At 43.0% G+C, this 14384-nt stretch overlaps 1 protein-coding gene across 3 annotated transcripts in view; it reads right to left on the reverse strand.

Moving 5' to 3' along the window:
• LOC148404206 (protein phosphatase 3 catalytic subunit alpha-like) overlaps positions 1-14384 on the reverse strand; it is a 31191-nt gene that overhangs the window by 15963 nt on the left and 844 nt on the right. For 2 of the 3 annotated variants that reach the window (XM_088379057.1, XM_088379072.1), the window contains exon 2: positions 2346-2546. In XM_088379057.1, coding sequence (XP_088235183.1) covers positions 2346-2546 — 201 coding nt within the window. Of the gene's footprint in view, positions 1-2345; positions 2547-14121; positions 14357-14384 lie in introns of those variants that run through there. The other variant, XM_088379066.1, reaches the window with a different exon arrangement.

Raw genomic sequence — 14384 nt, forward strand, 5'->3', positions numbered from 1 at the left:
TTACAATATGTTGTATAAGAACCCTTTTGTGTCAGAGATTCGTGTTAAAAGTGACTCTGGATGTTACATTGATATTGTCAGTCAGTGCACCTGTTTCCTCAAATATGGATTTTCCATTTCATATTCATGTGAAGTGCACCACCTCAAATGAGCCTTCTTGTTTGAAGCTGTCACATTATCAAAGACTTGAGGACCTTATGATCTGCCGGCATGCACCTTCCCATCCGCCTCTCTCACGATCTGTTTTCACTTTGCGAAGTTCCCCTCTGCAGCTGCTTTACTCTCGATCTGCTGCATCTGTCTGACTGCTGATATTTGTCTGTCCCTTCATCTAGTCGCAATCTTTTTGTCTCTGTCATTTTTGTATCCTGTTGTCAATTGAGCAGGAAATTGAAAATAACATGAGTCAAATTGGACCGGACATTTGCATCATACAAAACGCCAGTGTAAACAAGCCCAAGGAAAATCTCACAGCACAACACCAAACAGAAATGTCACCCTAAAAAACTTGTTACTGAAATAATGGCGATCTTTTCTCATCTCAATGTACACACACAGATTGAGTGTAACTTCTGCCATTTAATGGAAGCGCATTTACTGCCATTGCCTGTTACTATACATCACTCACATTGATGAACACAGTGAAGACAGTTTGGTAATGATTAAATAATAGTGTGCGAGTGTGCACAGAAGTGCGAGTCATCATGGGTGGAAGTTTATCAGTGTGCCACATCTTGCATGAGCCGTCTATTTTTCCTTGCTCACGCATTGCAAATCTCCTCCGCAGGTCAGCCCCCCCCCCCCCCCCCCACCCTCCACCCAACATACACATTGCATTTACTGTGGGAACAAGCCCTGGCTGGGCCATTCTATTTTTTCTTCTTCTTGCAAATCCATTCTTTTGTTGATTAGATGTATCATTTAGATGAAAATCCTCTTCATCTTCAGCTTTCTTGCAGGCTTATTATACTGCGCCATAATTGGAACTGGGAATTATTCAGAATTCTCTCTAACTTACGAGACCCAAGTTGGGCTTCAAAAATACAAGCCCAAAATGTTTCTTGTATTTGGGACTATATGCAGGTGGTCTTTGCCGAACACCCTTTTTTTTTTTAGGTTTTATACATTTTTGTTATTTTCCTTGAGAGCGTTTCTGAAGGGATATTGTTTTCTACTTAATTTCATGTGTGTAAACCAGGACAAAGTTGTCTTAGCTCTTTCTGTAAATTACTCATCACTTTCTCTGGCTCAGACAAAAGTCTTTTGAGGAATGTTCTTCTGAGTCAGATTGCTTAGCTGTAGAAGAACATTAGAGAGCAGATCAATATTTCTATGCCTGAAGCCGCAGGTTGAAAAACCTCTGCACTAAACACCTTCTATTCAACCATCTCTTTCGTTGTCCCCCGAGGTTAGTACCTGTGAAATCCGAGTCGTGTTCCTGCACTCGAACATCCCACACAGATCTGTCTCATCATTTCAATTTGCATAAATACACGCACACATACACACACACACACACACACACACACAAACACACACACACACACACACACACACACACACACACACACACACACACACACACACACACACACACTGTCGTCAATCGTTTGGATGGGTTTGAGTATGATTGTCTCGTCTCAGAAACCTGTTTTCCATTTTGCTCTCCATCGATCTCAATTTATCCACCTCCTTGCTTTGTACTGTTTCCCAGTTAAAGAAATACATGCAGACATTGTGAGGCGTATAATACACCGATTGTGTCTCCCATCCATGTGTGAACGAACAAGCAGATACACATGGCAGATGAAGGAATCAATGAATGCTATCCTGGTTATTACATAATTGGGGGGGTTTCTACCCTATGCGCTACGGCTTTGTGTTTCGAACTGTCCTTTGCTGTCTGGGCCCTCACTCAACAACATGGATGGGAACTGCTAAGTAACAACATTTTGGAATTGGAAGATAATGATGTTTTCAAAATTTTGAAATTATAATGACTCCAAGATGACTGTTGGTTTCCTCATGCTATTACTTTGTAGATTTTAATATGCATCAGTGAACATCTGACGTATTCAATTACCACTTTTTGTCCCCCTCCCCGTACATACAGGAGTTTTTAAATATATATGAACCCATTGTGACTTTCAGCTCAAAGGAAGTCACTTGCATTTGTTTGGTATAGTAAGATATTTTTGGAGAAATAATTTAGAGAAGCCATATTTTGAGAGATTTAGCTCTGCAAATGTAATTAGGAATTACTATCCAATGGAGCCTATCCCAGTTGACTTCGGGCTTTAGGTGGTAAGAGATCAATTTACCGTACTGTACATCAATCCAAATACCTGTTACTGGTGCCTCAATGTCCAACATGGTGCGCTCCTGGCGCAGGATGGCGGCACCCTCGTCGATGATGCGCAGGGCCACCGCCTCCTCCAGCCGGCCCTCCTTGGTGAGGTGAGCTTTGAGCAGGTCCACCCTTGGTCGTCCCTCGGCGTCGAACACTTCTTTCATGGTCAGCCGATGGGCCAGAGGGAAGGGGACCGCTGAGAAGAGAGATCATTTGAATAGGTGTGTGGCTAAAAATAAAGGGCTTTAACATGTGAAAAGCGAGCTGGCGTGCATAGATAGTGAGGGGAGAAGAGCACGATTAATTGATTTTTCCTTCAAAAAAACTCCCCTTCTAACATTGTAAGTCCTCCATGCTCTCCATTATGGAGCTGCATGCTTTGACTCTGCCTGGGTTATGAACGCTAAGGCGTACAATAATGAAGCAGTGGCTGCCACGGTTATCAGGGTTGCCTGCCTCTGTTCTGCAGTAATGTCTCCCGCCTCTTTTCTGCAGTAATGTCTTTCTTACATAATGAAGGCCCTCAGGCCGCTGTTCTAGCATGGGGGTGGGGGGTGACTGACAATGGGGGTGATACAGCGAGAGTGCACAGCTGCACGTGAGGAGTCATACACAAAAAAAAAGGCACGTTGAAAACATCGTAATCACACACTAGAGTGCACAAACCCAGTGATGAGGAACAAAAGGCAGAGGTGTATTGGGTGCAGCCGTACAACATGTAGTATGGAACAGCGAGGTTTTCGTGACTGGCTGATTATTGTAAGGGACATATGAACACACATGAGATCATATGGAATAAAATAATCCACTGAGCCTGTTCGAGCCCCACCAGTGCTAACACAGATAATGGCCTAGATCACATGCTAAAAGTAGGCCTTTCACACCACATACACACATTACACACTCTGCCACTTTGTCTCTGTTTTGCACTACTCTTGCCCCGTCTGTTTATTCCTCCCTCTTCTCGATTGCCGAGCCTCTCTCTCATTTTGGCGCGGTGAACAATCAACAATCTCCTCTGCAGTGTTGTACCTGACCGCATTCAGTGAACGAAAGTTCATGAACTCGTTCATATTTTTGGTGAACATGATGAACGTAGCACATTTTTACTTTTTGAACGTTTTTGTGAACACACTCATTCTGGGGCCAATGAACGGTTTGAAGGGCAGTAGATTTTCGTTCGAGGGTGCCAGGTTTGTCTACTTAGACTTGAAAATAAACCCCCACTAAACACACTGTAAAAGAGGCTATATTAGGCGGGGAACGACGATTTGGCAACCCTGCCACAAACAATCGTTTGTTTGTTTGTTTGTGACAATTTTGTGTCATCAAAATGCGCCGCGTGCTTGGAGGAGCGAAGAAAACACGATGATGCTTCAACTCCAAACTCTAAACTCAGATACAGGGGGCTTGATTGAAACATAGGGTGATGAGAACATAATTCATAAATATATTTTAGAAAATACAAATACAAATACAAAATACATACAATGCTCGAGGGCTTATGAATTACGGTTTGGTTCAGCAACGGTGGATTTTTTTTCTGAAACGTCTTACTGGTAAAATGTACATTGCACAAGCTTTTCATAATCGGTCAAACTTAAAAAAAAAAAGAAAATATCTCTAAAACTTGATGTAGTTAAAAATAGAAAAGACATTTTTAAATCAGGGACAAAATACGTTTTGGAATACATGCCACTTTGAAATAAAATTTGCTGTTGATTTGTGTAATTGGTCTTACCCTAGTTTTGACGGTGGAAATAAGTTGAGATGTAGTCACGTAAGTACTGTGCAATAAGACGCATTCGCTCGCACTTAATTCCACTTCAAGTCTCAATTAGTAGGCCATTACGTCACCTTAAGAGTGACAACAACACACGAACACACCAAAGTACCCTGACGCAACCCAGGACACCAGCGGCTTCCAAACTGCAGCGTCTGCTTTCTGTCACTTCACACCAAGTGCTAAAACCATCTTTGCCTTTCAGGTCGTGAATGATTAATATTCAAAAAAACAAAAGTTTGCCCACACCACGCTTTCAGAGAAAACACAAGAATATAAGTTACTCATCCGTGTGACTTCAGAGTTAGTTCTGAAAAACAAGAGAACAAGCTGTGGTCAGTTTGTGACTCAGCTTCATAGCCCAGTAATGCACTGTTGCTGTACTGTTCAAGTGCAACCAGGGAACACAAGCTAGTACACATACTAGTGGACAGTACATGAACTCAACACGTGCATGTTCCTGAGTTAAGGCAAAACTAAGGCTTGTGTGTGTGGGTGGGTGTATGTGTGTGTGTGTGTGTGTGTGTGTGTGTGTGTGCGTGCGTGCGTGCGTGCGTGCGTGCGTGCGTGTGTGTGTGTGTGTGTGTGTGTGTGTGTGTGTGTGTGTGTGTGTGTGTGTGTGTGTGTGTGTGTGTGTGTGTGTGTGTGTGTGTGTGTGCATGCGTGCAAGTCATAAATGTAGAGCCCTTTGAGAAAATAGGGCAGGTATGAGAGTGTCAAGAGCAGCAGAGACACAGCTCTGGAAGAGAAACAATACTTGGAAAAACCATTGGCAGAAAAAAGAACTCAGGACCAATAATATAAATGTAGCTTTAATGTCCTTTTCGACCAACAGCTGACCTTTTCAAAGTCCTTTTTATTTCAGTTCAAAAAGACAATAGCATTTGAAGCTCAAAGTTGTTCCTCTTGCCAAACCACACAGATACAATGCATATTTGGCAAGTAGGAAATGAGTTAAGCACAGTGTGCAGGGACAAATAGTGCACTTGTATGGTGATGACATTTACATTTGGTCAGATGGAAAGTGGACACCTTCATCTAAATGAACCCCAAATGAATTGATTCATAATCAGATGGGGCTGAATTCACCAAGATAGCACGCGCAGATGGTGAAATGTGTCACGAACGCCAGGCAGAATGCGTCTCGGTGCACCGGTGGTTTACGTGTATTTAAATGAGGTACAGTAATTGGCGGGGAAATTGCCCACCTATATGCAAATAAGCCTAATTGATAAACGTCTAATTTACGGATACAGCACTAATAGCCACACAGTATGGGGGGGCCAAAAGAGCTTTACAGAAAGCTGGTGTAAAATTAGAAGGCGCCTTTCTTGGCACTCAACACAATGTGACATTACATTGACGAGAATAAAAAAATGGAATGAGAAAAAGAAACTAAAATTTAAATAAAAACGGAAAGCGGCATATCAAAACAAGTTGAGTCAGCAGTTTAACAAATGCGTTTTGATTTTCCTAACTGCCATCGTTCAACCATGTTCTTGGTGCAAAGCCTGCATTTATACGTTGCCATCTGTGCAATCGAGAGGGAAAATAGGCGCAAACTGCTCTTAACCGTCATGCTTTATTTGCGCTCGTTAGAGCAACATCCTTTGTCAATAGTTCTTTACCAAATAATCCAGCTTCAAAATCATTTCATTGCTGCACTTAAACAAGAAAATAGCATCATTTTTTGTCTGGGGGATCCTGGTCTGTAAAGTTTGTGAACCAGCCTAAAAACATTTTCTGTCATGCAAGCAATGGCATGAAGAAGGGCTAGTTTGTCTTAGATGTCCTTGAGGCAGGCAGGCAGGCAGGCAGCCTAACTATACTTTATTCACAGACTTAAAATCAATATTTAATGCTTGAAACGAACCCTAGTACAGGTCCCTGTCTTCAGGGTGCGGCAACAGATTGTGTTGGCAAAACATATAAACTCTGTGAAAGACTGGAGGTGCTGCAGTTAAAATACTTGACAGGAATTATAGCAGAAATATTTTGTAGAGGGCGTAGCACGGTGCACTAGTGGATAGCTGGTCTGCCGAGTGGTGAGTGCGTCGCCTCAAAAAATCAAGGTTCAAAGGTCTATGCCTTCCTTTGTGGAGTTTGGTTACCCTTGTGCTTGAGTGAGTTTTCTCCAGTAGCTTCCCATATTTCCAAAACAAGCATGTTAGTGTTGCACCCCTGAAATGAGTGACTCGACTCACTCTCATCTTCGTTTTGGGCAACCTTTATTACAGTCTTTGGGTCATGGTGTCAAGCCAGTTACATTAGGTCAAGTGAAGACTGTAAATTATGAAGGAGGGATATTTTGCTGAAGATAGAAAAGCTATTTAGATTGCTTCTAAAACCATCTCTAAGAATACTGATCGTTATTTTGATCATTGTGCATACAGAATGGCAAATTATAATCCCATTAGAATGATGTTGAAGGCCCGTGTGACTACATTGACAAACTACCTTAGAATACAACATATCACCACAAAACCTTCATTTATCCAACTCCTGTATGGAATTTGAAGTCCCAATGAGTGTTAAAATATTTGTCGATTTTATAAACAAAGATGATTTCCCTGTCAAATGGGGATATTTGTCTCCTACTCTTACACATTGACGAACGAGATGACTTGGAGCTACTTCTTGAGTCTACTTGAGTGTGAATATTCTCATTCATACATCCATACGTCCGACTGTTCTGTATGTCCTCTGATTCACTCTCCACAGCTGAACTGTGTGGAATCTCCTGAGTGACAAAGCTGCCGGCTCAGCCAAAAATCTAAACAGCACAGAGCAGCGAGGACGAGTCCATGACACAGCTTTCAAACAAAGCCCCTAAATTTGTTTGAGCTGGTCAAATACCCTAACTGGAGCAGAATTTGATCAGAATCCACTTTCCTACTATTTATAATGGCTCAAATCAATTAGAGGGATGTTTCATTAGTTCCAACGTCACAGAGCACTATCGGCAAATAGCAGGGCTGCTGCAGCAGGAAGAGACAACAAGTGAGAACAGAAACTGTCTTGTCATCTGTTCCAGTTCTAAATTTTGTGTTTGGCAAATGGAAAAGAGTGGTTGTTATAATTGTGCAACATTGTGCCTAATATGGGTGGAACGGTGAAGCACTGGTTAGCACGTCCGCCTCACAGTTCGGAGGGTGTGGGTTCAATTGCACCTCCGGCCATCCCAGAGTGGAGTTTGCATGTTCATCTCGTGCCTGCGTGGGTTTTCTCCGGTTCCTCCAGTGTCCTCCCACATCCCAAAAACATGCTTGGTAGGCCAATAGAGCACTCTAAATTGCCCATAAGTGTAAGTGGGAGTGCGAATGGTTGTTCGTCTCTGTGTGGGACGGACGGATGGATGTGGATGTGCACATTGAGCAGAATGAAAAGCGAGTGTCAGAATGTAAGACATTCCATGTAAGTTGCCTTCATCTCATATATACACCCAAACACACACTTTCCAAAAAACTATATTCTGTTCCTCTGCATGAAAAATTCCAATGGGAAGAAGTGGCAGATGAAAGCATGAGACTAAGCCATTACAAATGGGAGTGGAGCAAATGCTGGAGTGTATGAAAACTGAAGGGTGAACTATGTGACTCTTAATAGTGTGTTTGTGTGAGTGTGTGTATCCGTGTGTGTGTGCGCATGTGTGTATTTATTCACCATCTTTGGCCCAGATCAGCTGACAGGACCATGGGTATTTGAAGGTGATGATTGTGGTAGGGAACCAAGCAAAGTTACGTTTGTCATTCAGCACACTACACACGTTGAGAGCCATCTGTGTATCCTCACGCACACACTCACACATGCACATACGCGCACGCGCACACAAAAACAACAGTTCATCCCATAACAGCCTGCCCTCATTAGACGACACCTCCCTCACTCTCTGCTTCCCTCTCTCTCTTTCTCTGTGGAGTGCCTTCCCTATAAATAGACATTGCCCTGCCACCCTCTCCACGAGGCACACACATACCTGTCAAGGTGTGACCCCTGTTTCTCGTGACAACATGCAAACCTAACAGATTTATGCTCCTAAATGCAGTTCCCACAAGGCTTTGGGGCGACCATGAGGGAATAGGACAGCATGTTGCACTAAAAGGAAATATGGCCAGAGTGCCCCAAGCTATGCCAGAAGTGGTGGTTTGTGCATGCATGAATGCATGCATGCATGTGTGCAATTATGAGCCAGCTTTGATCAACTGATACATTGCAATGTACGAGTATAAACTTTAATGAAATGAACATTTTTTTGAAAGTCGTTAATTAAATGCATTCAAAGAACTGTGCAGTACTCTTGGGCTTTTCTTATTTTATTTGAGCTGAGCCGTAAGCCCATGTCACACAATTACGGTGGCCGAGTGAAAGGTTCCGCCAAAGAGGTAAATATGGGTGTCTCGGTGTCCCAGTGCAGCAGCTACAACAGTCTGTCCAAATATGTCTTTCAAGGCTGGTTGATAAAAATACATGCTTAAAAATGTTCATCTCATATACTTTAATGTACATACTAAACTTCATATAGTTGACTTCTTTAAGTTCATCCAGTGAGGTCAGTGGGTTCGGGGCAAAAATTAGCATCAAGCAACAGTCTCTGGTGCTCCTTTGAGAATCAGACTAAAGTTTTTACGTGTACCCCTGGATATGGGGCAGTTATGATTGAGCCCTTTGAACTCTGTCTATAAGAACAATTGGCCGGGCAATTGGGTGGCATGGCTAAGAAATGAAATTAAAACAATCACATTTGAGTACAAAAGTCTACACACGCCTCTTAAAATGGCGTTTTTTGTGACGGAAGAAAAATGAGATCCTTGCAAAACGTTTTCCACCATAAATGTGGTCAATACAACGCAATTGAATTTTCTTCAAATCGTTTTGAGAGTGAAATTAGAAATAAAAAGCTGAGATAGTGTGGTTGCACATGTGTGTCCGCTCCCATATAACTTGAATATGTTCAAAATTAACCAAACAAACCCCAAATAATGTTCATATGTTCTTGAAGGCGTTTCCTGTCACAATTTTTGCTTGAAACATTTTTGCCAAGACCGACTGCTCTTCCAAACTGTTCACAGAATTTCCCGATTTCAGCTGTACTGAAATGTGTGTTCATTTATATTTATTTTCTTGTTCATAATTTGTTGATTATCAGTGAAGATCACCAACGTGCCACGCTAAGCCAGATCCTTGAGTCAGACAGCCAGACAGCCACGGCTGCAACTCTTGCACAGCGAAATGAAATGCAGCTATGACTCACACTGCCAACTACAGTTGTGCTTACAAACCAAAATGTGCACTGTAACAAAAGTCTTTTGGAGGGCATTCCAGTGAAATGTAGCTTTGCCACAGACAATGAATAGCCTATGCTCATGGAGGCATAAAACATTTCCATTTGGTTTTCTCTCCCATCCTAGCGCCTTCTTATCTCTCTTGTAGGCATCGCATCAACAGAGCCCGGTGTGACCACACTTATTTGAATGCGATGCCATAAAACAGCTTGTTTATACTGGGTATTCTGTTTACACTGATAAGAAATGGATACAATACAGGTGGGTCCCCGCATTTATCGAGCAGTATTCACAAAATCACACAACTGAGTGATGCTATTATTTGATAAAGCTTGCTCAGGTTGAGTTTCAACAGCAATGCCCACATTTTATGAAAGCATCATCAGTCTTTGTAGCTTTCAGCAGGATCCTTTTGCAACTAAAGACATAATGGAGAAGGACAGATTTGTTTTTCAAACAACAGGCTTCATCAGCGCTGAGTTGTTTCGCCATGCTTGCTACCAGCCACCATGTATGGAGTATTAGCTCATACTATTAGCCGGTGTCTAGGGATGCTTGTACAGTACGTGCCATGTTGCTGATTCAGTTTTGTTTACACACAACCATGAATTAACTGACTCAGTGCATTTGCAATGTGGTCTCATTTTATTCTGTTATTCTATAGCGATAAAAGCAATATTATAAGTGTCACCATTTTTCGTGTGATTTTAACTAAGTCAAATAACTAAATGTGCAAATGAAATTGTCTAAATAATTAAATTGGTTAATTTTCCTTTTCAGATTCTGTGGAAAAAAAATGCAATTGATGATAATAGTATTTACTCAACCTCCAGCCAGACATTTCCATATCACTTGGGGATTCTTATGATATGATGTGGTCTTAATAATTTTATATAGCAGGGGTTTTCAACTGGTTTTGTTCAAGGGGCCACCGCTATAAACAAGAAGCAACTTGGGGACCACTGCTTTGGCGGAACATTAGTCCATTTTGCCCCAAAGGAGGATAGACCTACATATACAGGCTATTATTGGGAATCTCAGCTACATTCAACATCATTTGGATGGGTAAATGATTCACAAAACTAGCTGGAAAATAAATCTGATCTAAATAATGAATCCATTTTTTAAGTGTTACAATTATTTTCCATTTCTAATTTCACAGACCACCCAATACCACCACGGATCATTAGAGGACCGCGGACCACCTATCCCTGTTATATAGCACTTGTCCTCATTAGGATTGCGGGTGAGTTCCAGTGTATCCCAGCTGAATTTGGGAGTGAAGTGGGGTAAACCCTGGACTAGTGAGTCAATTGCCGGGCATTCATGCACACTCACAGCTCCAAAGAGGAAGGCTGGAAGTGAGATTGAGCATTGAACTGTGAGGCAAAACATGGTGCTTATATACAAGCCAACTTTACGAAATACTTAGCATTTGGCTCTGCAATAGTATTTCTCGGTACTCACATGCGCAATCAGAGGAAATTGTCATTTTTACGGTATGTGATTCAGAAAGACACGAGTGATCAATCCTTTGCTCCAGCAAGACTCCTGTGTGGCCTTTTCATGCAGTCTCCTCTCTCTCACGCTCTCACCTCGCCCCCACACTTTCTGTCCATTCCTGCGGGTATGTTTTGTCCTTTGGCTCAATCTCCACGCACTTCTATCTGACAAACAGCACTAAAATCCATAATATGGGAACTACCCGGCTCAGTCTAACCGACAGTGCTGTCTGTGTGACTGATGTCGCCATCCCCATTCAGCACAAACACATTAAATCATTCTCACCAGGTGTGATGAATAGCTTTGTGGAGTTGTGTGTGTGTGTGTGTGTGTGTGTGTGTGTGTGTGTGTGTGTGTGTGTGTGTGTTTGTGCATTATTACGACTAATGCATGAGGGTATATGCTGCACAATTGCTCTGATGTGGAGGCAGCTGAGCTCTGGTGGCCCAGATGTTTACAACACAGAGGGAGAGTTATGATGGTATGTGGGAAGGGGACTCAGTTAAGGAGAGGAGGAAACAAACAACCATCCATCTATCCGTCCATTTTCGATACCACACTAGATGGTGGAGTCTGACGCTTGTTGAGCTCAGGGTACACCCTGAACTGACACACATCTTTAAGTACAGACAAGAACTTTACTTTGGACGCAATTATGTCCTGTTTCCACACATTCCTGAGTTCTGTGATGCGTGGTAGACCCCAAACTGGTAGCCAGCCAAGCACAAGGCACAAATCGACAAACGACTATTCATACTCACATGCACACCTATAGACATTTCTTGATCTTCAGTTATGATGTTGGCAGAAAACAGAATATCCGGAGAAAACCCGCATGCAGAACATGCAAACTCCACACAAGAAGACAAAATCACGGATTCAAACCCACAACCTCTGATCTGTGAGGCGGATGTGCTAACCAGTTGCCTACCATGTTTGCCCGAAGTGATCATTCATATGCTCTGTTTATGTAAGCAATGTTCGATAACTTCTCTGTGTGGAACTGCCATGTTCTTCCGGTGCTTGCATGGATTTTCTCTGGGTAGTCTGGTATTATTTTGCGCAGCTCCGCTAATATGTATTAACAACACTCAGATCCATCACCAGCTTGTCTACACCCAAGCTCATCTGAGATGGACTGATGCAAAGTAGAAAAGTGTGCTATGATTTGATGAGTCCATATTTCAAATTGCTTTTGGAAGTCATGGATACGGTGTCTTCCGGGCCAACAGGAGCCGACTCGCAACGTTTCCATTGGGGTGGCCAAGGGTAGCCATTATTTCAATCAACAAATTGTCAAAACTGGATATCAAGTCCACATATTGCAGTTCAAATGTCATGTTTTGGGGATATAAAAAAACAAGACAAATGTAAATAATTTCAAAATATTTACGTGACCTATATAACCTTTATAGCTGGGAGAACTGTTTTAAGGAGTAAAAATAAAATAAAAGAACTGACATCATGTGCACACCCACTTATAACTGGGGACTTGGCTGTGCTTAGAATTAACCACTACCATTCATGTTTAAAGTGAGTCAGCACACACCTGCCATCATTAAATTTTTCTATCCACTAATACTAAGATTCCAGTTTCATTTGAAAAAAAAAACTGCCGCAAAGTATGATTCTAGAGTACAAATTCAGTGCGTGCGTGCGTGGTTTGTGTGAGACTGGTCATCTGCCCCTGACCGTTCATGATGCTTTCAATGCAGCTCGGAAAGACAAGCAAAATGTAAAAGGTAAAGTAAATGTTAAAAGGGGATGGGATCGTTATAACGTCTACAAATTGCGAGGAATGAGGTAAAAGCCACCCAGCTCTTATCCTCAACTACGCCCCTGCTAGAAGCTCTCTTTCTGTGAGGCAACCACTCATCCACACTGCTACTAAAGGTGGGGTGGGGGGGGGGGGGCATTCAATATTATCAGCTAGTTCAGGGAATCCAGATATACCAGCATATTTTGCCGCATGAAATGAGTAGCAGATCAGGCTAAATAATTATTTGCACTGCAATGCATTTACTGTGCAGTATTTATTGCAAATCAAATTAAAGTGTGTGCAACTGAGTGTTCCACCCGCTTAATGAAAAAGACAGAATAACAGCTTTCTGTGAGGCAACCACTCATCCACAGTGCTGCTGGCGGGGACATTCAATATTATCAACGATTTCAGGGAATCCATGCTATACCAGCAAAGCCCGTGCACATGCGCAAATGTTCCGTGTAGAAATTCACGCACACGGGGAGGAAGTGCATGCTCATATAGTCCAAAAGTCTACGTGCAAAGAATGCAAGCCTTTCCCCTCCCCGCTCCCCTCCTTCTGAGTACGACGCACGCACGGAATACCGGGGCATGCCCGGGCGACGCGTCCAGCTGTCAGATCAGCTTCTTCCGGCAGAGAGACCTTATGACTTTATTACGAGTGGGTCGACCAAGCATCGTCGCATGAGACAGAGAGGCTGCGTGCGTGCGTGCGTGCGTGCGTGCGTGCGTGTGTAACATGTCAGACGTAGTGGTGGTTACATGCGCACGACAATCCGTGCAAAACCATCCTTCCTATAACCAGCCACGCGTAAAGCACAAACACACCCTCTCCTGTCATCAACACATTAAATATTCCATAATCCAATGATGCAATAACACAATTAGTGCGGCACGAATCGCCGTCGTCATCTTGGCGGCGGGCGACGGGCTCTCTCATCTGCAGCCCAGCACATCCTCTCACTCCATTTTGTCTCTCATTTGACCGTCAGGGAAACATGAGGGAAGCTAAGGAAGAGGCTGGAGCAGCGGCAACAAACGCAACCACTCTCGAACGCGCAGGCCTCGAGGAAAAGAGGACAGTGGGGAGATTTAAAGGGCCACGCTGGGGATGTCGAGCTTATAGGCGCAAAAACACGAAAGGATGCTGCACACTTGAGCTGGAAAACTTTTTACTGTGGGTAACCTAGCGTTTCTAAGCAATCGATCACCTGACTGTGTCTAAAAATAAAACTAGAACGCCAATGTAGGCCATGCCTTTGGAATAAACAGACTCGCGCACACGCATGAACAAGACGTGCACATTAAAATACAGTATATTATAAGCAGAAATGTTGTAAAATGCCCCCCGTAGCAGCATCCTTTCCTCCCTCTCTCTTCTCGTCGCAACATCATCCCCGTGGCCACATTTAACACACACGAGGACAGTCTTTGCTTTTACCTTTATGTCTGCCTTTCGCTGTCATCGTCACACTGCTTTTCGGTTCATTGAAACAGGACGCTCATCTCTCTCTCCCACTCGCTGCCTTGTGCCTCCCTCTATCACTCCGTGGGTGACTCTGGAGAGTATTATTCAGTAACAGCCAACCACCGCTAGGAGTAGTGCGCGTACACGGAGCCAGTGCATTGCAAAACCACCCGCCCCTCCTCCCCCTTTGGAAAATGGGGTATTGCCTCGCTCAGGAGTGAATTCTAATAGAATAA

Source organism: Syngnathus floridae, chromosome 1 (genome assembly GCF_059516105.1).
Source record: "Syngnathus floridae isolate MCC-2025c chromosome 1, RoL_Sflo_1.0, whole genome shotgun sequence".
NCBI classification, from domain to species: Eukaryota; Metazoa; Chordata; class Actinopteri; order Syngnathiformes; family Syngnathidae; genus Syngnathus; species Syngnathus floridae.